The sequence below is a fragment of the Sander lucioperca genome, chromosome 4, assembly GCF_008315115.2.
Source record: "Sander lucioperca isolate FBNREF2018 chromosome 4, SLUC_FBN_1.2, whole genome shotgun sequence".
NCBI lineage: Eukaryota > Metazoa > Chordata > Actinopteri > Perciformes > Percidae > Sander > Sander lucioperca.
The window spans coordinates 43962307-43987757 of NC_050176.1; the positions used below are offsets into that span (position 1 = coordinate 43962307).

General features: G+C 38.6%; 3 protein-coding genes across 6 annotated transcripts; all 3 read left to right on the plus strand.

Moving 5' to 3' along the window:
* Positions 1–232: 232 nt before the first annotated feature.
* On the plus strand, positions 233–9783 carry LOC116040505 (serine hydrolase-like protein). Of its 2 annotated transcripts, XM_036000243.1 has the most exons (12): positions 233–429; positions 1868–2011; positions 3902–4015; positions 4496–4537; positions 4633–4652; positions 4761–4835; positions 5765–5874; positions 5986–6065; positions 6198–6232; positions 6361–6437; positions 6567–6654; positions 8784–9783. In XM_036000243.1, exons 1-12 carry the CDS (start codon positions 372–374, stop codon positions 8925–8927), a joined length of 987 nt encoding a protein of 328 aa, XP_035856136.1. In that variant the 5' UTR covers positions 233–371; the 3' UTR covers positions 8928–9783. The 2 variants fall into 2 exon arrangements, with proteins under 2 accessions (XP_035856136.1, XP_035856137.1); XM_036000244.1 differs by lacking the exon at positions 3902–4015.
* A 1309-nt stretch (positions 9784–11092) lies between these two features.
* Positions 11093–16637, plus strand: LOC116040507 (serine hydrolase-like protein). Its single transcript, XM_031285928.2, has 12 exons — positions 11093–11248; positions 11617–11760; positions 13149–13262; positions 13463–13504; positions 13603–13622; positions 13734–13808; positions 15331–15434; positions 15520–15599; positions 15675–15709; positions 15836–15912; positions 16184–16271; positions 16401–16637. Exons 1-12 carry the CDS (start codon positions 11179–11181, stop codon positions 16530–16532), a joined length of 981 nt encoding a protein of 326 aa, XP_031141788.1. The 5' UTR covers positions 11093–11178; the 3' UTR covers positions 16533–16637.
* Positions 16638–18013: 1376 nt separating this feature from the next.
* On the plus strand, positions 18014–25435 carry LOC116040508 (serine hydrolase-like protein). 3 transcript variants are annotated; one of them, XM_031285930.2, is made up of 12 exons: positions 18017–18650; positions 18811–18954; positions 19720–19833; positions 20017–20058; positions 20756–20775; positions 20887–20961; positions 21113–21219; positions 22978–23057; positions 23134–23168; positions 23295–23371; positions 23525–23597; positions 25238–25435. In XM_031285930.2, exons 1-12 carry the CDS (start codon positions 18626–18628, stop codon positions 25355–25357), a joined length of 912 nt encoding a protein of 303 aa, XP_031141790.1. In that variant the 5' UTR covers positions 18017–18625; the 3' UTR covers positions 25358–25435. The 3 variants fall into 3 exon arrangements, with proteins under 3 accessions (XP_035856134.1, XP_031141790.1, XP_031141789.1); XM_031285929.2 differs by having other exon boundaries at positions 18021–18650; positions 23131–23168; XM_036000241.1 differs by having other exon boundaries at positions 18014–18650; positions 20756–20961; positions 23131–23168.
* Positions 25436–25451: the final 16 nt, after the last annotated feature.

Genomic DNA, 25451 nt, shown 5'->3' on the forward strand with positions numbered 1-25451 from the left:
TTTTCTCTCAGACTATTTCAATTCCGTAAACTGAAAGGTTATAATGGAATTTTACGCCCAATGACGTCAAAAATAAAAGGCCTATCCCAGCTTTAACTGACCGTTTCAGTAAAACGATTCTGTTGGTTATCTTCATAGACTGTAAGTTATCTTGTTGAAGGTGAGTCCTCCTCTTCTTAACAATGATTGGTCCAGGCCGTGTCCGTTTATCCAATAGCATCTTGCGCTCGCGTCACGTGGTCTTTCAAGACCCGGAAAAACGGGAGTGACATTCAAAGTCTGAAAACGTTGATAACATCCATTGTTTAAGTTCGACGTTTTAAGATATTTTCTTACATGTACAGGTTTTAATAGCCTCGGTTGTCTCCAGTATGTTGCAGGCTTTGAAAAGCGTCAGACACCTGCAGTCCAGTGCAATGAAACAAGCAGGTAACGAATTGTGTTTAACTGCATACCAGTGGAACAGGAGCTGCAGACTGGGGCAATTTAAAGTTAAAACTAACTTCACCTCGGTGCAGTAGGCTAACGTTACCTTTTATTAATGCTCTTGGTTGAACACAACAATGATACAGGACACTGAACACAGCCAATGGGAAGACATGGATACAGGCAATTAAATGTGGTAAAAAAGACTTTGTGTTTTCATAGATTTCTTATAATTAGGATGAGAAATAGCATCAATGTTTAACGTTACATTTATCTAACTTAAAAAGGCAGGTATAGAGGTATTAGATTAGATTAGATTAGATTAGATTCAACTGTATTGTCATTGTGCAGAGTACAGGTACAAAGACAACGAAATGCAGTTTGCGTTCAAAAAAGCTGAAAAGTGCAATGTGATATTCAAGTATAGACAGGTGGTGCATAGGCAGGACAAGAAATATATTTTGCAGTGTTATAAAAGCAGAATAAATATGGCTATGTAATATGAACAGTGTATGAACAACATACAGATATGTGCAATGTAGTAGCAGTAACATAATAGTAGTAACAATAATATAGATTATATGCAGTGTATTAGCAGAATATATAATAAGAAAAACTGAATAAATATGGATATTCTGTATGAACCATATAGACAGATATGTACAGCTATGTGCAGTGTGGTATACTGGGAAAGGTAGCCTAGTACTTTGCTTACTGAATAGTCGGATTGACTAAAAGGCAAAAATCTACATTTGTGTTATTTGTGTTGGGTTCTTCAGAAAATTACTCAACAATCTTGATAGTCGGTTAATGGCATAAGTCATTCCTGAAGCAAAAATGCCAAACATCTGTTGGTTTCAGCTTCCCAGATGAGGAGGATCTGCTGCATTTTCCTGTTACATACCTTTTGTAAATTGAATGTCTTTGGGTTTTGGACTGTTGGTCAAACAAAACAAGCAATTTAAGGATGTCATCTTCTGCTCCCAGGACTTGTGTTGGGCTTTTTTTTTTTTTTTTTACAATAATCAACAGATTAATCAATCATGAAAATAATTGATAGCTGCAGCAATAATTTGGGCACCCCAAAGTCATATTTTCAAATTTGACAGGGTTAATAGCAAGTAAATACTTATGCCTATCTCTATTTCTCAGAGCTTAGACCATTTCATATATAACCATCATGATACAGAGAAAAGCAGCTCATCTTGATGACTAAATAATAACTTAATTATAAAAAATGTTTATGATTACTCTCTGTATGTTGACTAATTGTTTAATCAGCTAATTGTTTCAGCGATAAGCAAAATAAACTCTTAAAACCAAACATTGGTCACAAAGCTATTCCAGTGGCAAGTTGGGCACAGAAACATTTTCTTTTTGAAAGAGTGAGTGTCTGGTTACAGCCATTCATGAGTATCATTAACCGTGTGTTGTGTCCCAGTTTCAGAGCTTTGTGTCCCGGTCCCATGGGGAGAGCTCAGAGGGAAAGTCTGGGGTCCTGATCATGGTCGTCCCGTGCTGTGCCTGCACGGCTGGGCTGACAACTGTGGTACATTCAACACCCTCATTCCCCTTCTACCCAAAGGTAATTGTTTATGTGAAATGTAACACTGCTCTCAACACCCCAGTGTATACTTCTTCTACTCCTTTTCAGACATGTCTATGTTGGGTAATGTTACTTATTGTTTATTGAATGTTTTGCTTATTTTACTTATTAGTACTTTTTTGTGATGTTTTGTTTGGTTTATTTTTGATATGTCTGAAATAAATTTCTTCATTCATTCATTCAACTCTTTAAAATATCTAAAAATCTGACCCACAAAACTCAGTTTTAAGGCTTTAAACATGAATTAATAAGATACTGTCACTCTCATCCACTGTCATTTAAACTGAAAACTAAACAGTCTTCACTTTCTCTCTTTAACTTATGTATACACATATTATATATAATACCATCTGTCAATCAATTCCTGCTGCACACTCGTTTGTGGTGCTTTGCTTATTACATGAAAGTGTGTACTTTTGCAGATCAGTATGCCGAGGAGGCGTGTTGGGTGGTTAACAGTGTTGCCTCACAATAAGAAGCTCTCTGGTACTGTAGGGAGGGTGGCCTCAGGGCTACCACATTTCCTGCCTGCCTCTCAGCTATATACTGTATAGTCAAATAATTAAAGGCAAATAAAGAAAAGAAGCCCCCGGTTTGTCCCCCAGAATGGCCAACTTTAAACCTGTTTCAATGTTAGGTGGGTTCCTTTTACAAGCCCTCAGGGGTTTTTTTTCTATCCCACATGTGCATTTTTATTCTTTTTTTTTATTTTATATGCACACATAAACTCAGAAAGAAACTTTACACCCCATTACCAAAACTGTCCTGGTAATTGAGCTTGGTTTATTTAACACTACTTTCTACTTTCACAAGACTACTCAGCTCATGCAGGTGTATAGTGTTGCCTCAGTGTGTGGCTGTATTTGAAACCGCCTACTACAATCTACATAGTATAGACGAACGCAGTATGTATGCCAGGCCAGGCTTAGCTGGTTTTGGAAAGTGGAGGTAAGCGCAGTGGTTGTGACCATTCCAGCGCTTTGCATTGTGGGATGTAGGCAAGGTAGACTGGTTCGATGCATACTGGAGATATTTTCCAAATCAGTACGTCATCTGGTTATTTTTGGCATACTGGAGATTTTGCTTGTGTTTGCATACTGCATACTGCATACTACATGCTACATGCTACATTTTGGCCAAAATGAGTACATACTGCTAGTATAATTTTGAATACAGCCTGTTTGATGATGATATTACTACCACTGCCCTTTACCGAGACATTACAATTGCCGCTGGTTGACTAGGTTTTGTTTTTGCCTTGTTCAGCTAAAGTAAACTATCTCAAAAATGCTTTAGAAAATGTTGAAATGTTTTTTGTTTGTTTATTATAGGTAATTATTTCCTTAAAAAGATTAGTTGATTGATTAAAACATGTATTTAAACAAGGAAGGTAATAGAGAGCTAGCTCTCTTTTACAAGGACACCCTGATTACAGTATATATAAAACAATTAAAGCACACAAAAGTTACAGTATACATCAACAAATTATACAACGAACAGATCAAGGACATCAACATAAGGGACAACATCAATAAAAAAAAAAAATGCATCTATTCTGACTGCTCTATGTCAATCAAAAGGGATTTAAATTGATTAAAAGGGATTAGCCCGTCTAAAATTTTTACAAGTTTCTGCGATTGTTCCACTTGTGTGGAGCATAGTATTTAGGAGCCAGTTCCCCAATCTCATTATTAACTTGGTGATTTCGAGGACCAAATAGTCTTGGGACCTGGTGCAGTGTGAAATTGATCTAGTTAAAATTACGTGTTAAAGACCCAGGTAGTTTGCCATCCCCAGTTATGAACCTCATGGCTGAATGTAACAATCACTTGGTAAGACTCTTGCTTTTCTCTCTGTCCTTCCTCTCAGAGTTCAGATATGTGGCAGTGGATCTGGCGGGTCACGGTCTGTCGTCACATCGTAGTCCTGGAGATTTCTACTCTTTTCCGGCGTATGTGATGGACGTACGCAGAGTTGTTGACGGTGTGTGAGTTTGAGTTCAACAAGTTGCAGAACGTGTAGCCACTTATTGAAATCAAACATCAGTGTTTGTTCAGGCAACAAACTAGATCTGACCGCTGTTATAGTGTGTTCTGGGTGATAATATCATTCTTAATTATTGGTCATTGAGTTTCTATATCTATATATTTATTTATTTATTTAAATAAACGGATAAATATTGTGATATATTTTTACAATATCACCCAGCTCGTATTGCAATTAAACCACAGTGATATAGTGCGTCCTGGGTGATATCATTCTTTATTATTGGCTCATCGACTTTATATATATATATATATATATATATTTAAAAAACTGAATTGTGATATATTTAAACAATACCACCCAGCTCGTATTGCAGTTAAACCGCAGTAGTGACGTTGTCTTTCAACTAAAAACAGTCTCTGTATTCTGTGATGAGATATGAATTCTGTTTGATGATCTGTGAAATGACTCCCACAGCTCTGGAGTGGAGCAAATTCTCCATCATAGGCCACAGTATGGGTGAGTGCAGCTTTACATCAGAATTAGAGAAATTCAAATGTTGGTGTTATGTTATATTTATTTGTACCCTTTCGTTCTTTCTTTTTGTTTTTTAGGTGGTAACGTTGCTGGAATGGTAAGTGACGTGGCCATGACAGGATACTATTTTCACAAGATATACTGACTCTGTAGAGAGTATTTTCCTTTACTGTGTGGTGTTTAATCCGTATTGTGTCTTCCACAGTTTGGTGCACTGTATCCTGAGATGGTGGATGCTGTCGTACTGCTGGACTCATATGGATTCTTCCCTACAGATAAGGTACTTGAACAGTTATTAAATCCCAGACTACAGTTACTACAGGGCTGTCATTTGTTTTAGTTAAGGGTGAAGAAAAATACCATGTATTTTGAAGTTGTGATGCAAAATATTACATTTATTAACACCGGGCTTCAGAGCAATTTCATAAATCCTCCCACAGAATTCATTGTTAATTTAGATTTTTATAGTCTTTTACTATAGAAGCAAGCATTTACTTTAAAATCGGACCATGGAAGTTTGCTTTTTATTTCACATCAAACTATCTGCACAACTACCAGTCACAAAAACCTAAAGCCTGCAGGTCTTGAAAGTCTTAATTTTTCCTGGAAAAAAAAGGCCGTAGAATATATTTTTAAAAAAGTCACTCATTCATGTTCATTTTATGACACACATCCAGGTTGCTTAATTTAATTAATTCTGTCATCATTATTTTTGTTAAATACAGAAAGAAGTATAGAAAAAAGTGATATAATAATAAATAATTCTAGGTCATATGGTCCATACTGGAATTAAAAAGTGGGTAGAAAGGAGAAGAACAGACAAGTTGCTTAGATATAGAGTTAAAAGGTATTGTTGAAAAAACACCACACTGTTACAAGAGCTCCCTCTAGGAGAGAACATCTATAGTGGCCCCCAGATAATCTTTGCTTCAGACCCCTGATTTACACTGTAGACTGTAAAAGACTCTATTTCCTTGTGTAATGAATTTTAGATTGTGAGTAAATGGAAAAAATATACAGGTTGTGTGACATTTAAGAAATGCTTTTAGTCACCAGTGTAATTGAATCTGACACCTTTTCTCCTGTGTTTAGCATGATATTATTGCCGTACACTTACTCCATAATAATTCACAAAGAGCTGTGCTGTACAATCCACTATTGTCAGTAGCTTTGAATTGCTTACCTCATCATCTGTCTGTTTTCTTGCAGAAAGAAATGTTGAAAGTGATGAGGCAGGGGATGGATCAGATGGTTCAGTTTGAAAAAATGACGGAAGATAAGAAGAGAAGAGTTTACACTTATGAAAATGCAGTAGAGAGGTGCTGCACCTTTTGTATTTTATGTTGTTTTACAATGAATACTTAACATCCACTCATCCAGTTATGTTGTTTGTACAAGTGTTTTCTAAAAAAGCCTTTCATTTCTTTCAGGCTGATGGCTGCCAACCCGATTCTGTCTGAACGGTCTGTGCACATCCTTTTAGAGCGAGGTCTAGTTCAAGTTGAAGGAGGTACATCTTTATCTTCCTCTTCTCGGCTTTTATTTTTGTCATGGGCACTCCTCATAGAACAAAATTAGTCCACCCTCCTCTCTGAAAGTTTTTACTCTTTCGCTGAAAATATAATGCAACTTTCTCTTGCAGGTGTGGCGTTTACCCGAGACCTCCGTATTAATCTGGTAGGTTTTTGCTGAACTGCTCCAACTCATCACTTTACATGTTTATCCCTCCCACAGGTGTCATATGCAGCCCATAAAATGCATGGACAGTATTGTACATTGTATTGTTTTGTCTTTCGTTTTTTTAGAAAAATATAACACGCATCAGTTTGGAGCAGAGTCTGGAATTGCAGTCGGGGATTCAAGCCTCTGTTCTAGTTATTCTGTAAGTTATTCCTCTACCTCACATTTCATTATTGCAGTACATGACCTAATCTCAGTGCAATACTAGTAAATTGTACCTCACTGAATATACATACAGTCTTTTTCTTTTCTTTCTTCTTTGTCTTTCCAGAGCAGAGGACGGCTTTGAGAAAATGTTTAGTGAACCAGAGCAAAAGAAAGTCACATCAGCAATTCTCCAGGCCTATAGGGACAGAAATGTGAGTGTGTTTATACAGTGTGTTTGTGAAAAGTAGGTAGGCTTGGTGGTTATTTTTAGCCGTTAAGCCTTTGAGTGTGTGTAATTGTGCCTAGTAGACAGAAAGACAGACGGCTGTACAGATACTAAAGTAGCTGCGAGTATGAACTCAGTGTCTCAGAGGCAGCAGAAATCTTTTTTTTTTTTTTTTTAAAGATTATTTTTTGGACATTTTAGGCCTTCATTTCCATAGGACAGATGAAGACATGAAAGGGGAGAGAGAGGAGTTGAACGCGCGGCCGCTGCGTCGAGGAGTAAACCTCTATATGCGTGCGCCTGCTCTACCAACTGAGCTAACCCGGCCACAGGCAGCAGAAATCTTTATAGCTGTGAACCTCAACGCCGACCCACATACTGGAGCTTGGTCAAGTGTTGCTGATGAGAGAGAGAACAGAAGATGTGCGTCAACTAAACGTCTCCAGTGATGGTCTCTTTCCAAACCAGCTGGTGATAAAAACAATGTAGCTGCTGCTTGGAATATCAGAATACTAATGATAATCTATAATGATACTAATGATTTCTTAAAGTGGCTATAATCAATATTTCTACTGTATAATGTGACAGTGTGATGTCCCGACAGAGAATTATCAACCGAATCTGCAGCTGCCCTCGGCTTTACGGAGCTTTTTCAGCTCATTGTTTTATTTCACTCTCACTGCTCTCATAGTGTCGTTTTCAGCAGCAGCAGGCAGCCATTTTCAGTAAAAAAACAAACAAACGATGCACTACCTTGTCAGCACCAAATGGCAGACAGACATGGGCGTCAGTTTGGTTTGAAATGTGCTGGGGACAGAGACGCATTCATTTTTTTTTTTTCTCTTTTGCGCAGGTCATGTTTTGAAAGACGCTGTCCTGTAGCTTACTAATGAATAAAAACGTGGTTTAATGTATGTAAACAATGATCAATGATTACCAAATTTCTCTCTCATATTGCTCCTCATAACCACTGAAAACTGTCAAAAAATCGAACCCAAAGTCCTATTATTATGGACGTTATCTGACATTAAGCATTTCTGCTTCATATTTTCAGCAGGGCAGCGGAGCGGCTGTGGGTTGACTCCCCACAGTTCTCATGGGCTTTATAAGTCATAACCTGAAAAAGCTTAACGTGGTTTTAATGTACCTAAACAATGATCAATCATCACCACATTTCTGGTTCGATTTTGACAGTTTTCAGTGGTTATGAGGAGCAATATGAGAGAGAAATTTGGTAATCATTGATCATTGTTTAGGTACAAGCTTTTTCCTCACCATAGGCGCCACTGAAGAAGACAATATAATGCAAGACTATATATATATATATATATATATATATATATATATATATTGGATTTCGGTTTAGTTCTTTGACAGGCTTAAGTGTTCATTACAAGATATGGCCATGAGAAATTTGGTTATTATTGATCGTTGTTTAGGTACATTAAACCACGTTAAGCTTTTTCACGTTAAGCAGAATGACCCGACAGGCAGTGTTGTGAACAGAGAAGCGTGCAGCCAGCGCAGCAGCAGAGCGGCTGTGTCTGCCCTGTGGGGATAGAGGTTGTTGTGGATTTTTTGTCATCTGTCGCTCAAGAATTATGTCTTATGGACTTTTTTTTTTTTTTTAACTAAATTGAGCTTGAGGTTTTCAAAAAAAGTGGAGGGTACAAAATGACTCATGACGAAATCTGGTAGGTACGCGTACCCACCGTCACCACCGAAATCGACGCCTATGCAGACAGACACAGTAAGAGACTAGCTGGAGCATTTAACAGCTAAAGATATCGAGGTTTCCCTCAGGAGTTGGTGGATACCAAAAACAGAGCTAAAAGAGAGTGAATATTGAACTTACGTTCATTGGGTGGCCTGAAACACGACACCAATAATTCGCAATAATGAAAAAAAATTCTGATAATGGTATTCTGTAACTGCTAGATGTGTAAATAATAAACTGTTTGCTAACAAATTCACATTATCATCTTAAAAGATATGTCAATGTTGTGTTCGCAACTTGTTTCTGCTGCCCCCAAGTGTACAAAATAAATCAGTGATTGCAGGTTAAAATGGGAAATCTCTCACACTTGTTTAATGGTCTCTGTCTCTTTCCTTTAGCACGCGGTGGTGACGGTACCAGGTGATCATCACGTCCATCTGAATGATCCTAAAGCTGTCGCTCCACTTGTGTCTGACTTCCTGCAGACCAAAGTGTTGACGCAGCCAGCCCGACAAACAGCTGAACGGACCTCGAAGTTATAGCAAACACAAAAAACATTGGATTTGCCTTAAGTCATATTACATTGCTGATTTTAACATAAAATGTGTTTGTATTCATATTGTACTGTTTACACTCACCTTGGTGCTAAAAACCTGTCAACCAGCTATGTAAGCATAACTCATGTTACTTTTGCTGAACTCCTAAATTATTTAATGCATTTTAATAGATATTTAATAGCCGCTTCTCTTCAACTCCAGATGGTCTGTAAAATAGTGAAGGGTGGTGTTGGGTAAGCTGAAGAGACAAATCAGCACAAAAAAAAGCCAAATGAGCTGAGCATGATAGGAAGGACTCAGCCAGCCAGTGCCAGTGCCAGTGCCATTAAGCTCACCAAGCTCCATAACCACACAGACCTTTACACACATCATATTGGTCCGTTACAACTCTACTCAGCCAGAGATTTCACTGCTCTCAGTTGAGATGGATGGCAAAGCACTGCGGTGTTAGCCCATAGCAGACCTTCCCATTGCTCATAGCTTAATCCCGACAGAACACCACGGCGATTTTCAGCCTGCTTGCATGTTTTTTTTAGCTTCGCATTGTTGAAACAGAGCAGCTAATATTGGTAGCGAGAGCAAGAAGTTAGCAGACTGCCAAGACTGCACCTTTCTCTCTGCTCTGCATCAAGGGTGTGTCCCTAAAGCTCTGCCCTTGGTGAAACAGGGAGATCAAAGGAGAGGACAGAAAGACCGCAAAACGCAGTAAAGATTCACTGAGCTGAAATGGAAACACTGCGCTTCATTTTTAAGGATTCTGTTATTCTACAGTATTAAAAACAAAACGAATATCTTATTCCTACAATAGAAAACCGAATACCTACCCAACGAACAAATATCCGAACATTAGCTTTGTAAAGATAGATGGCTAAGCTGTTGTATTGGACTGCATTAAATCGTACAGGGGTAATAAAGATCTTAGTTATTTAGACTATGCTGAACTCTATTCTGAGCTTGGTGTCTTCCTGCTGCCCTGCAGTTCAGACTGCTGTGTATTAGCAGGCAGTAGTAGTATCACCTTGTAGCTGCTGTCTTTGAGGATTGTTTAAAATGCACAGGTGTCTTAGAAGTCCGCTGCCTGTTGTTAATATTTTATCAGTTGCTCAGTTTCTCTGAAGTGTGTCCTCATGTTTAATCTCAAAAGGTAGCAAGCTGTGGGAAGAAAGAGTGTGTACCTGAGTGCCACAGAGGGAGCAGAGGATGACTATGAACTCAACACTGTCACACAATATCTTGTTTACAGCATTTAAACTATGTTAAGAAAGGCTGTTATTTTGGAGGATTATCTGTTGGAAATCTATGAAACTACAATTCCTTAAATCTTTGTATGTAATGTAATCTTTAATAATTTTACAATTGACCATCTATCTTTTTCTGTGATCTAGTTTTAAATATTTAAAATTACTTTAATGTGTTTTTCAGGCTATTGTAAATAATTACCCATAACATAATAATACAATAACATATATTTTGATGATTTTCCTGATTTCCATCCAATAAATCGTTAAAGATGCATGCAGTTGTTTGACAGCTGGTGAAAGGCTGTGGACAATTATTGAAATCAGATATGTAAAATAAATAATTGGAGCACAAAAGATCTTTTGGTAGAGGGAAAACCATGTTGTCTTAAAGAATTGTTGATGTATAAAATATATGTATAACTATTGTAGCAATGTCACTTTTTTAGATATTTAATTTTATATCATGGATATAACTCCATTAACTTCTCGGAGTGAAATTCATAAAGGATCATTTGTGCAGGAAGTGAAGCATGGAAGTGAGAACTTTCCTACTTTGTGTAGGCCTACGGAAATAACCATTTTGTGTTAAGGCTTTAGAAGTTCTTGGTTGATGGTTTGGTTCAGCAATTCCTTTGACTCCTGATTTATGTTTGACCGAGTAGAGAACAGATGTCAGTCAGACACCAACGTGGGCATCTTCAGGCAGCTTAATGTAATGGGTATGATTACAGGTGACAGAGTTATTCTAATGCATTGGGTAAATAAAATGACAGAGATACTGTTGCTAAAAGTCTATTGGCAGTTTGGAAGATTAATCTCTCCATAGGAAAAATAGACACAGGTGAAAATATCAACTGTCCACCTAGTAGCGGCGCTGCCTAAAAGACCGAACTGAGGGAATAAAAGGCATGCCACTGTGGTGCTTTAGATCGTTCTGATGCAGCAGAGCACCAGAGGACACGGAAATTACGTGTTTACGGTTAGTTTGTTTAGAGATGCGAGCGCTACTGCAAACTTTACGAGGCGTTAGACACTGTGCAACATCAACTAAAATGGCTAAAGAAGGTAACAAAGTCAGATGTGGAGACTTTAATAATTAGTGTACAGTCAGAGATCTACAGCAGTTAAAATCACTGGTATCCACTTGTTTACTAGTTTTGGATTTCAACATCCAGCACTTTTTTTCTTTTCTTTTTAAGCTCATATAACGTTACCGTTAAGCCGGTAATGATGCTGTTGTTCATTTCTGTTAAATCTTTGTGCATGAGCTGCACACTTTATTTTCATGGATGTAGTTCGATCGTGTGAAATGAGTTAAATAGTTTCTTGTTCCCGGTTGAAATATATAATGGTAGTCGTTCATTTTGAGTTTTTGAGCTGTTAATTATCAGTAATTATTGTGTTTGATATGCAGACTGTGTGTTGTGTCCCAGTTTCAGAGATCTCTATTCCAGTCCCATGGGGAGAGATCAGAGGGAAAGTCTGGGGTCCTGATCACGGTCGTCCCGTGCTGTGCCTGCACGGCTGGGCTGACAACTGTGGTACATTCAACACCCTCATTCCCCTTCTACCCAAAGGTAGCTAATGCATTACTGGCTAGTAATGAGACTTTCTATTAACAAAACTGGGTAACGCTTTGTAATACTACAATAACGTTATTTATAATTTTCCAGGACTTTTCATAGAAAGAGCTTTGCAATTTGGTAATGATAATTGAGTAACATTAAAATGGAGACACTGTTCTTTTCTATCAATTAATTAAATTTGTTTTTAGAAAGTACAACACAGTTACTAATGTAGTTAACATAACGTTACACCTAAAATGTTTAGCTAGCTAGTAAAGTACGATTCTCTAAAAACTAGCCGTGTCTAGCTTGGTTAGTGGTAAGCTAGCTTATCATAGAAAAACTAAATTCTTCTAAATGAACAGTCACAAAATTGCTGTAATAGAAGGACTAGCTACTTACAGATAATGCTCGTAGATAGGAGATGGCCATCAATATCTTGGACACAGATCTGACGTAACTATCGACGTAACATTAACTTTCGACCAAAAAAAACTGCTAGCTGTAGAACTGTCAGCAGGTGTTGCTATAGGGTCAGGGTAACGCTTATCAGTTCAATTTTCTAAGCAGAAACGGACATTTGGAAAAACAGAAAAATGGGTTCCAATATCCAATTTTTTAATTTTTTTTCTGCCTTGACAAATTAAAAAATTGGATCTTTAAACTGTTTTTCCAATTTTCAGTTTTTATTCAGAGGATCAGAAATTTAGAAAATTACAAAATTGCATTTGAGCTCCAATTATTCAATACTGCAATGGTATTCCCTCCCTCGTTCCGCCTAGTTACGCCCCCCCACTCGAAACCATCAGTTGCAAGCACCTCTGACCCCAAAGTCTATACATTTTTTTTGGTCCATATGCAGTTAATGACCTGCATATTCCGCAAAGTAGAGGAAGAGAATACCATTGCAGTATTGAATAATTGGAGCCCAGATGCAATTATGTAATTTGTCAAGGTGGAAAAAAATGAAAAATTGGATATTTGAACCCATTTTTCTGTTTTTCCAAATGTCTGTTTGTGCTTAGAAATTTGAACTGATAAGCGTTACACTGACCCTATAGCAACAGAATGTTCAACTGAAACCATCTGCTGGTGGCAGAACACCTTTAAAACATATTTTAAAAAGGTGATAATGTGAACGAAAAGCATACAATTCAACATTAATGGATCATAAGTTTCCAGTAAAAAAATAAATGATTAATTAATATTAACTCTGGCTTCAATTGAGCAGTTATTTCAAGTGCTTATAAACTCAACTAAACTCACTAAACTCAAATAACTATCTCAGAATAATAACATAAATAATTATCCAAAATTGTAATTTATGTGTTAGGGATTTGGTGTCTGCTGAGTGTGTTCTGTGAGTATTTTACACATCTCTTCTCTGTACTTCCTGTCAGAGTGCAGATATGTGGCGGTGGACCTGGCAGGTCATGGTCTGTCATCACATCGTCCTCCTGGAGATTTCTACTCTTTTTCTGCATATGTGGCGGACGTACGCAGAGTCGCTGATGGTGTGTGTGAGCTCATAATAAGCTCATAATGTTGTAGAATAGTTTTTAGCCAAACATCAGTGTAAGTTTTAGCATAAGGTTAGAATTTACAGGACTACAGGATTAAACAACAGAGGGACGTTTGGCACCCAAAAACTACCTTGGTGTTCTGTGATGAGATACTGAACCTGGTTGATGATCTGTGAAATTAACTCCCACAGCTCTGCAGATGCGGAAATTCTCCATCATAGGCCACAGTATGGGTGAGTCCACCATTAGAGCAGAATTTATCTTAATATGTGCTGCTGTGCTACAAAGTCATTTAAAGTGCAAATCAAATGCAGCTTCTTTTTATTTACAGGTGCTGACATTGCTGGAATGGTGAGTGTCATTGTCCTATCTCTTTTCTCTTTTTCACGCAATATACAGAGACCATTTTGCTACGTTTTCCTACGTGGTATCCTCATATGGTCCAAATTGTGTTTTCCACAGTTCAGTGCACTGTATCCTGAGATGGTGGATGCTCTCGTGCTTCTGGACGCGTACGGATTCCTACCTACAGATTTAGTACGAATCATTTTGACTCCCCAGATTACACTCATTGTGAAGCTTTAATGGTTTGTGTGGATAAACGCATGGCCAGGACAGTCTGAACAGACACCAGAAGAAAAGTCTTCAAAATATTTGATTTGAATTTTTCATATTGTATATATTGATCTGTTTCTATAAATTGTATTTCGCCAAAAGAAGGCCTAAATGTAATCCTTTATTTACTTCTTTATTTATTTTGTTGACTGGAAGTCAGAATACTACAGACTCCAGAATACCAGAATCAGGCCATTTAATGCCCACCATTTGTAATTTATTGATTGCAGAATTTAAAACTCACTCCAGGTTGCTAAATATCCCAACTCCCAAGACATATAAAAATTAGGGCTGTCAGCGTTAATCGCGATGCGATTAAGGGCCGACGTGATGTGATTAATTTTTTTTAATCGCATGTCGGCATTTATTAATTTATTTTACACTTCACTCGGCTTTGCGTCGTGCCTAACAGGCTACTATTTTGACCCTTTGCAGCACCGTTACTTATCATCAAGCTGCCACTTCCTCATAACACATCCTGCAGGCATGATGGAGAAAGACAGCAGCAATGAAATCCTGAATGGCGCTTTTTATTTTCCAAAACTCCCGGACGGCTCGTAGACAAGTCGAAAGCCATATGCACATTGTGTAAAGCCGAATTAAAATATCACCAAAGCACGTCAAGCTTGAGCTACCACCTACGGAGCTAAGCATAGTAGTACAGTTAACGTGATGCTACCCGCTAGCATGCTACTATTTTGGAGAGTGCTACTTGCCGACCTGTGGTCCCAAAAAATTACTACAGCTCTTGCAAAATGGGTGGCAACTAACTGCAGACCTGTCAGCATCGTAGAGGACTCGGGTCTTAAAGACGTACTACGGTTGGCATGTTCTGACCTGTCTCGTTGCCGTCGAAGGGGACAACAGCCCCACACACAGCCTGTACGACACGGAGAAAGCAGCCACACTGGAACAGCTGCAAGGTGCTGCAAACGCAGATTCACACATTTTTCTTTTGTTTACGGTAAATAAATAATTACAAATCTTAAAATCAAGTTCATAAAGTAACTTTCTTTGCATTCATTTGATTCCCAATCAAGATACACTGGTAAAAAATGCTTTCGATTGTTAATATGTACTTAAAAAACGTTCTGAAATGCAAAATAATAGAATTTTAATCATGTGATAAAATATGCGATTAATCGCGATTAACTATAGAAATTCAGCGATTAATCAAGATTAAAAATTTTTTATCGTTTGACAGCCCTATTAAAAATACAATGTAGAAAATGATTCTAATATGTCATGTATTTTTATTGTAAATTTAGATGCTTTGCTTATTATAATGTATAGGCAGGATTTCGTTTTTCCAATCTTTTCTTTTTATTCATATACTGTATCTCATATATATATATATATATATATATATATATATATATATATATATATATATACATAAGAGCTTGGCTGTACTTGTGAGTAGCTTCTGTCTCTTTTCCTGCAGAAAGAACTTTCCAAAGTGCTAAGGCAGGGGATGGATGAGATGCTTCAGTTTGAAAAGACTGAAAAGAAGAAAAGAGTTTACACTTATGAGAAGGCAGTTGAGAGGTATCATTTACAAAGATTTAGTTCAGATTTCTAGTAACTTTGTCTCTATAGTCTGCTGTTGGCTAAAGTTTTGTATTTCTTTCAGGTTGTTGGCTGCAAACCCGACTCTGTCTGAACGGTCTGTGCACATCCTTTTAGAGCGAGGTCTAGTTCAAGTTGACGAAGGTATGTCTTATCTTTTTTTCTTTCAAATCTCACTTTTTTCATCTGCTGCCTGCTGAATGTCTTTCTCTCCAGCAGGATTTGTATTCTCCAGAGACCTGCGAGTAAATTTTGTAAGTCACTTTTAACCTCCCAAACCGTCCCCCACATTCACCACCTCCTCTCTGTTAACAGTTTTTTCACACCAGAGGTTTAACATACAGCTTGTGCAGTACATGTGTTTCATTTTATGTTTTCAGAAAAACATAGCGCCCATCAGTTTGGAGCAGAGTCTGGAGATGCAGTCGAGGATTCAAGCCTCTGTTCTAGTTGTTCTGTAAGATACTGATCTCTATACTGAAATGGATGTTTGCATTATGTTATGACTGCAGTATGACAATGTGACAGCAGACAGAGATATTTATATCAGCTGACTGACTTACAGTAGGTAATGTCCTGAGCAGAAATACAGCTAACAAATGATGTGAAAATCATATCCCCACCCCACAAATCTCAGTCTATATCATAGCTTTCTATCAACAACGTACGCTTCATCCTACAGTATATGGCCTATTCTCACATTGTATGTTCAAAATATCTTTTTCCAGAGCAGAAGAAGGCTTCAGTAGAATATTTTTTGAACCAGCTCAAAGAAAATTTACCTCAACACTTCTCCAATACTTACAGGACAGAAACGTGAGTTTGCAACTTGGGACAGAATGAAAATACAATTGGAGTGGTTTGTAATGGTTATTTGAACATCTTAGTGGTTATTGATTCTGTATATCTGTAGTTAATATCCCTCTCTGTTTTTGTTGGTTTCAGCACATGGTGGCGAAGGTACCAGGCGATCATCACGTTCATCTGAATAAGCCTGAAGTCATTACTTCATTTGTGTCTGACTTCCTGCGAACCAAAGTGCTGTCCCAGTCAAACAACAGACAGCACAAGTTATAAGCTACAAACATCCTCAGACTGTCACACTAAAGTCATATTGTGCTGTTTATAAGAAGAGAAAACTGTGTTTTGAACAATCGTATTAAAAGTCTCATCATAAGTGTATTTTTATTTTTCAACTTCATTGACAAATCAGAACAGGGCGACGACGGACACACTTACAGAATGTTTTACTCATGCACAGTTTAGGACAGACGCCAGGCTAGCTGTTTGCCCCTGTTTTCCAGTCTTGATGCTTAGCTAAGCTAACTAGCTGATGGCTGTAGCTTCATATTTACACAAACATGAGAGTAGGTATCAATCTTCTTATCTAACTCTTGGCAAGAAAACAAATAAGGGTATTTCCCAATTTAGAGCTTTCATCTATGATGTGACACACTTCTAAAGGTGTAGAAAAACTTCTGGTGTTCTGTAGCACAAAAGTGGACATAAGTGACATGAACAACTACAGCCCGATCTCTTAAACCCTCCATTATGAGAAACCACCTCAAGCCATCTGTTAATGTTCAACTTACAAAATCCATTTCCAGGTTCTTTGTGTGAGACTATTCAATCTGGCTTCAGGTTTTATCACATCACTGGCTGTTAATTACATACTATCTGCTTTGGACATTACACCACATCCCATTGTAAGGGTCGATCTCTAGAGGCCTTTAATACAGTTAACCCCTCCCTACTTCTGTCCAGATATATATATAGAATATATCTACAGTATATCTCATATATAGAATATATTCTGCTGTTGTTGATGATAGATAGCTGATGTTAAAATCCAGGTTAGTAGTTAGATTAAAAAGAAAGTAACATTTAAAGACAAACAGAAGCAACTGTACCGAAAACTAGTTACATCTTTTTACGTTGAAAATTCCTTGTCAAGTGCTGATGCCTCTGTGACAAATGAGCTAAACAACTTATGCTCGCTTTGAGGCTATTGGCAACCAACAAGCAAAAACAGCAGAGGTTAGTGGAAGCGTCACTTTTCCTGAGCATGTCGTCAGGAGTGCTTTCAAGCATGTGAACACCAAGAAAGCAGCAGGACCTGATGTTATCAGTGGGCGGTCCTCAAACTGTGCTGAGCACAAGTGTTCAAAATGATATTCAGCCTGTCACTGGCTCAGTCTGTCATACCCACGTGCTTCAAGAAGTCCACTATCATTCCTGTGCCCAAGAAAACAAGACCGGCCTGCTATAGTGATGAAATGCTTTGAGTGACTGCTCAAGGATTATACTGCTCCTTACTACCCCGCACAGTGGACCCACTACAGTTTGCCTACCATCCAAAACGATCAACGTCAGACGCCATAGCACACATGCTCCACACCACCCTATCTCACCTGGAAAAGAAAGGTATTTGAAATTGCTGTTCATGACTACAGGTCAGCGTTAAACACCATCGTTCCCTCCAGGCTCGTCACAAAGCTTAAGGATCAAACACCTCACTGTGCATGTGGTTCCTTGAGTTCCTGATGGGCAGGCCCCAGGTGGTGAGGGTGGACGGACACACCTCTTCCAACTTCAGGCCTGGGTGCTCACTGAAGCACCCCAGGGTTGTGTTTTGAGGCCCCTGCTATACTCCCTGTACACACACGACTGTATAACCACTTTCGACTCCCAACACCATCATCAAGTTTGCTGACGACAGAGCTGTGGTAAGAGAGCACTGTACTCGAGATCATCTCATTACAGAGAGAGGGATGAATGATGGTGGCATGTACCAGATTTCACTCTTTCCCAGATTTATTGTCCTTGCAGGAGACTGCCTGACAGGAACTACTGAGGGTATGTAGACAGACCGGAGAGTAGAGAGTTGTCACCTTGTTGAAATATAAGACCCGCCTCTGCAGTGTATGACGATTGGTCATACCAGCAACTTGTCATTATGCATATCCAATAAAAATCATTGGTTGCTGTTTATGTTTCCTTCAGGTTCCAAAGGTCAGAGTATGTCTGCAGGTTTAATTTGTTAAACACACAATTCAGGATTTAGTTTGAAGCTTTAAGTTTAGTTTATTGTAGTCACTTTGTTTTTGCTGGATATTCAGCTTTGCAGGTGATTTGTCAGCGACAAAATCTGAGGGTCATCAGACACTGTAATGTCATCTACAATTAAACAAGCAGGTAGTATTTCTCAGTGACCCAAGAGATTTAACATTTTACCACTTTCAGGAGTCATGGATGTAGTTAAATCTAGTAGTTGCTAATTTATATCAACAGTAAATTTAGGTCAGATCCTTGTTTTTTCCGTTTTCGGAGGTGTTGTTTTGTGTAATGTGTCCAGTTTCAGAGCTCTCTATTCCAGTCCCATGGGGAGAGATCAGAGGGAAAGTCTGGGGTCCTGATCACGGCCGTCCTGTGCTTTGCCTGCACGGCTGGGCTGACAACTGTGGTACATTCAACACCCTCATTCCCCTTCTACCCAAAGGTAAACTATGACAGAGTACTGTAGATGAGGGTCATTAAAATGGGACTCACCCTCCACCTTGTACCCCTATTTTAACAAGTCGAAAGCTATGTCCCAAATCCACACTACCCACTGAGTCTAAGCAGGTTTTTAGAATGTAGTGTGTGGCAAAATAAAGTAGCCTACACTCAAAGCAGACAGCATGTATACCAAATACTGTCGACTTTTGAGTGTGCTGCACACTATTCTCCCACAATGCAATGCACAAAGGAAATGGAGGAGCAGCTCACAATTGGAAAACAAATAATTGTAAGTGTTGGCGAAACAGCTTGAAAAAGTTATTAAATGTTAGGAAAAACCTTTTTGATGTCTCTTTGGTGTCTTTCTAAGCGGCACACTTATAATTTCCTGTAAGGATAAAATGGTGAATTATGTTAATATTTTTGTATATTAACTGCTAACATACTGTGACTTAGTAGTGTGGATTTGGGACAACGCTTAGGCTAACAGTCATGCTAGCAGCCCTGTAATACTAAATGCTAACTTGGGCATGCTAATATGCTGATGTTTAGCAGGTATAATGTTTACTGTGTTCAACATATTAGTATAGAGTGTTAGCATGCTAGCATTTGCTAATTATTACTAAACAAAAAGTAACTGAGGCTGATGGGAATGTTATTAGTTTTGGAGGAATTTGGTCACAACAACATGAGATTTTGACCTGATGGTGGCGCTAGATGAAAAGTCAGAGGACCACCAAAGTTATCTCTTTCTATTTCCTGTCAGAGTGCAGATATGTGGCGGTGGACCTGGCCGGTCACGGTTTGTCTTCCCATCGTCCTGCTGGAGTTCCCTATACTTTTCCTGCAAACGTGGCAGATGTACGCAGAGTCATTGACGGTGTGTGAGTTCAAGAAGTTGCAGGATCTTTTTAGCCATTAGTTCCACTCATATCTGATTATATCAAGATGTTGTATCTCCTCAGGACTATTGTGCATCTCTGTGACAGTAAAGTACAGCCCTATAAGTGAAAGTAAATTTAATCAGATGTGATTTATTATTACTATTAAATAACTCCCACAGGTCTCCATTGGACAAGATTCTCCATCATAGGCCACAGTATGGGTGAGTGATTCACATGTACTGACGCTGAGTTTTGCAGGTGGGACAAAACAAGCAATTAGAAGGTGCTAGCTTAGACATTTTTCACTTTTTTCTAACACTTTATAGACTAAATGACTAAGTGAATAATGAAAAAAATGTATCAACAGATTAATCTATAATGAAAAGTAGGGATGTCCAGATCCGATCACGTGATCGGAAATCGGGCCCGATCACATGGTTTCAGACTCTATCGGAATCGGACGTTACCTCCCGAATAAGGATTCGGATATATATGTATATATATTCTCATTATTTTTTAACGCATCTATAGTTATGCGGTGGCACAGAGTTAGACCCTTTTGACTCCACACAGAAACAGCAACGCATGCGGCATGACATCACTTTGTTGCAGAGACGCTATTGGTTAAATGCAGGCAAAGTAGAACACGGAAGCAGCTTGAAGCGGAAAGCGCGAGTATGTCTGCGGTCTGGAGGTATTATAAAGTTGAATTATTATAGAAGTATCGGATCGGGACTCGGTATCGGTAGATACTGAAAATCAAATGACTCGGACTCGAGGGCAAAAAAACCTGATCGGGACATCCCTAATGAAAAGCCTCACAATCAAAGCCAGAATCTATTTGAAGTCAATAACAAAAAAATTACTTTAACGAGTCTCTAAAGCTTTGAGCATGAGTATTTGTTCACTCTTTCACAGGTGGCAATATCGCTGGAATGGTAACTAAGATTCCTCACATACAACTTATCACTGTTTTCACACCTTACACAGAATTGTCCTGTATGTTTTTTGCGTGGTATCATACATGGTGCACATTGTGTTTTCCACAGTTCAGTGCACTATATCCTGAGATGGTGGATGCCGTCGTACTGCTGGACTGCTTTGGATTCGTTCCTACAGATTCAGTACTTCAACACTTTTAATTATCACTATATTGCATATTTCAAGCCTTTAAAGGGAAGGTAATCTAATAGTAAGAATTGATTGCTGCAGAAGTATTGCATTATCTTCATATTCCACTCCTGTCAGTAACTGTAACAGTCTCTTTTCCTGCAGATTTTTATTTTCAAAGTGATTAGGCAGGGGATGGATGACGTGCTTCAGTTTGAAAAAAAGACAGAAGAGAAGAAAAGAGTTTACACTTATAAGAAGGCAGTTGAGAGGTACTACACCACTCCAGTTTATGACCAATTCAAATTAAATAAACCTTAAACTGTGTAGGATGTTTTGTGCTTATGTGAAGTGTGTTAAAAGGGGAACTTAAAAGATTGGGGAGTACTAATGCATATGTTAGAAAAGTTGTTGAAAGCCTTTTGTGGCTCCAGAGGGAGCTGCGTTAAGTCTGATAAAGTACCTCAAGTGATGTCACTTAAGTCAGCGTCGGTTGGGATTAAACAACTTTAAAGTGCCCATATTATGAAAAAAATCACTTTTTCTGGGATTTGGGGTGTTCTTTTGTGTCTCTGGTGCTTCCACACACATACAAACTTTGAAAAAAATCCATCCATGCTGTTTAGAGTGAGATACGGTTTCTGAATGTGTCCTGCCTTCAGTCTCTGGGTGAGCTGTTCAAAATCGGCACGGCTTGTGACGTCACAAGCCGAAACGAGCAGGCTAACCGCAACCATTAGCTCGTAGCGTTAGCATGCTAACGCTAGCATGCTACCTCGTTCTCAGTAGCAAAGCACTGCTACAACACACACAAGTTCACCATAATCTACAAAAGAACTACTTACATGTGCGCCCTCATTTAGAAGTCTCCCAGCTAATCCTGCCTTGTAACTGACCAAAGTTGTAGAAACAGCCTTTCTTTTACTGTCTATGGAGCTAGCTAGCTGACATGATCTACATCTGAGCTACTGGGCATGTGCAGTGCAATCAAAGATAGTACAGAAGAAGAAGAAGAAAAGAGGTCTCACTCTGTAGCTAAAACAGAGACCAGCTGAAAAGAGGATCTGCAGCAGTGAGAGAGAGCACTGCAGTACAACACAAATATGGTGTTTTTTGAAAATTAAACCATGTAAACCTATTCTGGTACAACCTTAAAATACAATTATGAACCTGAAAATGAGCATAATATGGCTGCTTTAAAAATGAAAAAGTGAAGTGAATTTACCAGATGTCTGTAGCCCGCTCCTCATCTCTGCTCGAGGCTACCACTAGTACAGCACACCCAAATATCTGATCGAACTGTCAATGTTGCATTGTGGGGAATGTAGGTGCCAGTTTTTTTTTACAAGGAAGAAGAATATGTGGAATATAAAAGACAATATCTCTCGTTCTGTAGCATCAATTTTTATCCATTTTCAAAACTCCATCATGAGTCCAACAATTTTAAAGGAATGCAATACTAAATTCAGTTCAATTTCAATTCAATTTTATTTATAGTATCAAATCATAACAAGAGTTATCTCGAGACACTTTACAGATAGAGTCGGTCTAGACCACACTCTATAATTACAAAGTCCCAACAATTACAGTAATTCCCTCAAGAGCAAGCATTAGCAGTAGCTATTGCGACAGTGGCGAGGAAAAACTCCCTTTCAGGAAAAAACCTTGGCAGACCCAGACTCTTGGTAGGCGGTGTCTGACGGTGCCGGTTGGGGGTGTGATGAACAGTGGCAATAATAGTCACAAAGATAATGGAACATTGACTACAATGGTAGTCGTAGTAGTTTGTGTCATAGTAGGGCACAGCAGGGCATTACGGGGTGTAAAGTGGCACAACAGAGGATGGGTGGATGCAGTGGACACGGCAGGACGCGGCAGGACACTGCAGGGAATCGCAGAGCGTAGCAGGGTGTAGCAGGTCATAAATAAATCCCGTCGAAAGATAAAACAGACCAAAATAAAATATGGCTATTAGATTTCTAGTATACTACCAAAGTCTGCTGTTGGCTAAAGTGTTGTATTTCTTTCAGGTTGTTGGCTGCAAACCCGACTCTGTCTGAACGGTCTGTGCACATCCTTTTAGAGCGAGGTCTAGTTCAAGTTGACGAAGGTATGTCTTATCTTTTTTTTTTTTCAAATCTCACTTTTTTCATCTGCTGCCTGCTGAATGTCTTTCTCTCCAGCAGGATTTGTATTCTCCAGAGACCTGCGAGTAAATTTTGTAAGTCACTTTTAACCTCCCAAACCGTCCCCCACATTCACCACCTCCTCTCTGTTAACAGTTTTTTCACACCAGAGGTTTAACATACAGCTTGTGCAGTACATGTGTTTCATTTTATGTTTTCAGAAAAACATAGCGCCCATCAGTTTGGAGCAGAGTCTGGAGATGCAGTCGAGGATTCAAGCCTCTGTTCTAGTTGTTCTGTAAGATACTGATCTCTATACTGAAATGGATGTTTGCATTATGTTATGACTGTCTCAAGTCCCCTTGTGGGTCCTAATTCAATAATTTAATGTGCCTTAATGAAATCATCAAAGCATGTCATACTGAACATGTTTAAAATCTGTTTTTTTCAGAGGAGACAAAGGCTTTGGTGCAGCACCAGAATCAAACCAACTGAAACTTCTCCAAGGATATCGTGAGAGAAATGTGAGTTTGAAACTTGAAGAAAAAAAAATATATATAAATATAATTTGCAGGAAAAAAAAGTTTTTTACAGACAGTAAAAATACTTATCATTCATTTGAAGTGATGTCACTAAACTGCATTAATTGCGTTGACGTGTGTGACAAACCTGACCCACCCTGCACCAACACATGTAGACTAAAAATAATTGGGGATTTAAACACTGTGTTGTTGTCTGTGTTGATCTATTAAACCTATTGTGGCAGGCAGCTGCACAGATCTAAAAGCAGTACCATAGTACAGACTCAATGTCTCAGAATGAGCAGAAATATTTATAGATGTCAAACTTAAAGTGCAAAAAAAGCTCACACACCAAATCAGATTCCTGTTTTGTTTCATTTTAATGTCATAATTTAGCAGGAAAAATGCACAGATTTTTACGGGTTCTCTTAAAGGTATATATATGGGAACCTTAACATTGACTCACTGAACATGCTGCATATTGGTCTAAGTATTATTGGTATAAGTACTCTCTTTGGCATGCTTCTGTCATGAATGACAATGCGTGGCGCTTTTCACATATTAGAATGTGAGGATGCGATGCTAAAATTGCCGCCAGGACTTTAAAGCTGCCTTGGGTGGTCCTCTCACTTATCAAGGACTTCTCTTGTCTGAAGTTCTCAGAGGATCATCAGTCATCAATCAGAGGATAGGCACAGCCAGTACGTCTGCTAGAAGATATATGATGCAGGGAATGCCAAAAGTATAAGCTATGCTTGGTACAATTGCCTCAATGGGATCCCAGCTCCATGTTGATGTTTGGCCGTTGACTCAAAGAGTTCATCTGACCTTGGTTTTGTTTTTAATCTTGCCAGGGTGAACACCCACCCTCCTCATTCCCTATACAGGGACATGAGGGCTCCATATTAGTTGCCGGAGTACTCGACCATGAGACCCTCAAGTACTGAGGGTGAGAATATGTAATCGCTTTTGATTAAAGCCTCGTTCCCAATTATAGTTCAATGATAAGAGATCAATTGGAAGTGTATAGCAGTATTTATTAAGGTTAGCAGCAGAGAAAGATTTTGGTGATAACATTCCATCGACATGAAGTATCTTTATTAAATATAGGCTCAGGAAGGCCAGGAAGTAGGAAAGGGATCCCTCAAAGTCTAGACAATGGTGGTCTGCACTAGTATGTCTGAAAGACCAAGAATTGACATTTGGCCAGGTATGATGCAATAGGAAATCATGAATGAAAAAAACTTGGTCAGTGTGGGAAAGCTGAAATGATGGAGAAATTAGAGAGGCAAGAGATTAGAGTAGATTCAGTAAGTACCAGTACAACAACATACAGTTTAGCAGACTGCAGTCTAACAAGATAGTGCAAAAGTATGTAGATATATGTAAAAATAAACAAACGTGCAGAATGAACGACAAACAGATGGGGTAGTGATGATAGTAAGGGATGTAACTGTGATAGACACAAAGTAAACAACATAATATGCTAAATGTACAGTATTTTATCTTTGTCAGTGAACTTTTACAAAAGCTGAATTAGCTGTTGATAAAAAAACATTGACAGACAGAACAACACAAAGAAGCTTGAAATATGAGTAATGTTTGCTTTTATTCAAATGTTCATTATCATTTGTTTCTCTCAGCACACGGTGGTGACGGTATCAGGCGATCATCACATCCATCTGAATGATCCCAAAGTCGTCGCTCCATTTGTTTGTGACTTCCTGCAGCCCAAAGTGCTCTCACAGCAGCTGCCGCCATAGTGGAGACACACACACACACAGACAGACACACACAGACAGACAATTATTGAGGGTATTAGGGTATACATAATATATGTATTAGGGTATATATATA

Coding starts and splice junctions, on each gene's coding strand:
- LOC116040505 (XM_036000243.1), top strand. CDS start 372: ATGTTGCAGGCTTTGAAAAGCGTCAGACACCTGCAGTCCAGTGCAATG. Junction 4,538..4,632: donor CATCATAGGCCACAGTATGG/GTGAGTGCAGCT, acceptor TTTGTTTTTTAG/GTGGTAACGTTGCTGGAATG. Junction 6,438..6,566: donor GCCTCTGTTCTAGTTATTCT/GTAAGTTATTCC, acceptor TTGTCTTTCCAG/AGCAGAGGACGGCTTTGAGA.
- LOC116040508 (XM_036000241.1), top strand. CDS start 18,626: ATGTCATCTACAATTAAACAAGCAG. Junction 20,962..21,112: donor GATTCGTTCCTACAGATTCA/GTACTTCAACAC, acceptor CTTTTCCTGCAG/ATTTTTATTTTCAAAGTGAT. Junction 23,169..23,294: donor GAGACCTGCGAGTAAATTTT/GTAAGTCACTTT, acceptor TTATGTTTTCAG/AAAAACATAGCGCCCATCAG.
- LOC116040507 (XM_031285928.2), top strand. CDS start 11,179: ATGCGAGCGCTACTGCAAACTTTACGAGGCGTTAGACACTGTGCAACA. Junction 11,249..11,616: donor AACTAAAATGGCTAAAGAAG/GTAACAAAGTCA, acceptor GTTGTGTCCCAG/TTTCAGAGATCTCTATTCCA. Junction 15,600..15,674: donor TCTAGTTCAAGTTGACGAAG/GTATGTCTTATC, acceptor TCTCTCCAGCAG/GATTTGTATTCTCCAGAGAC.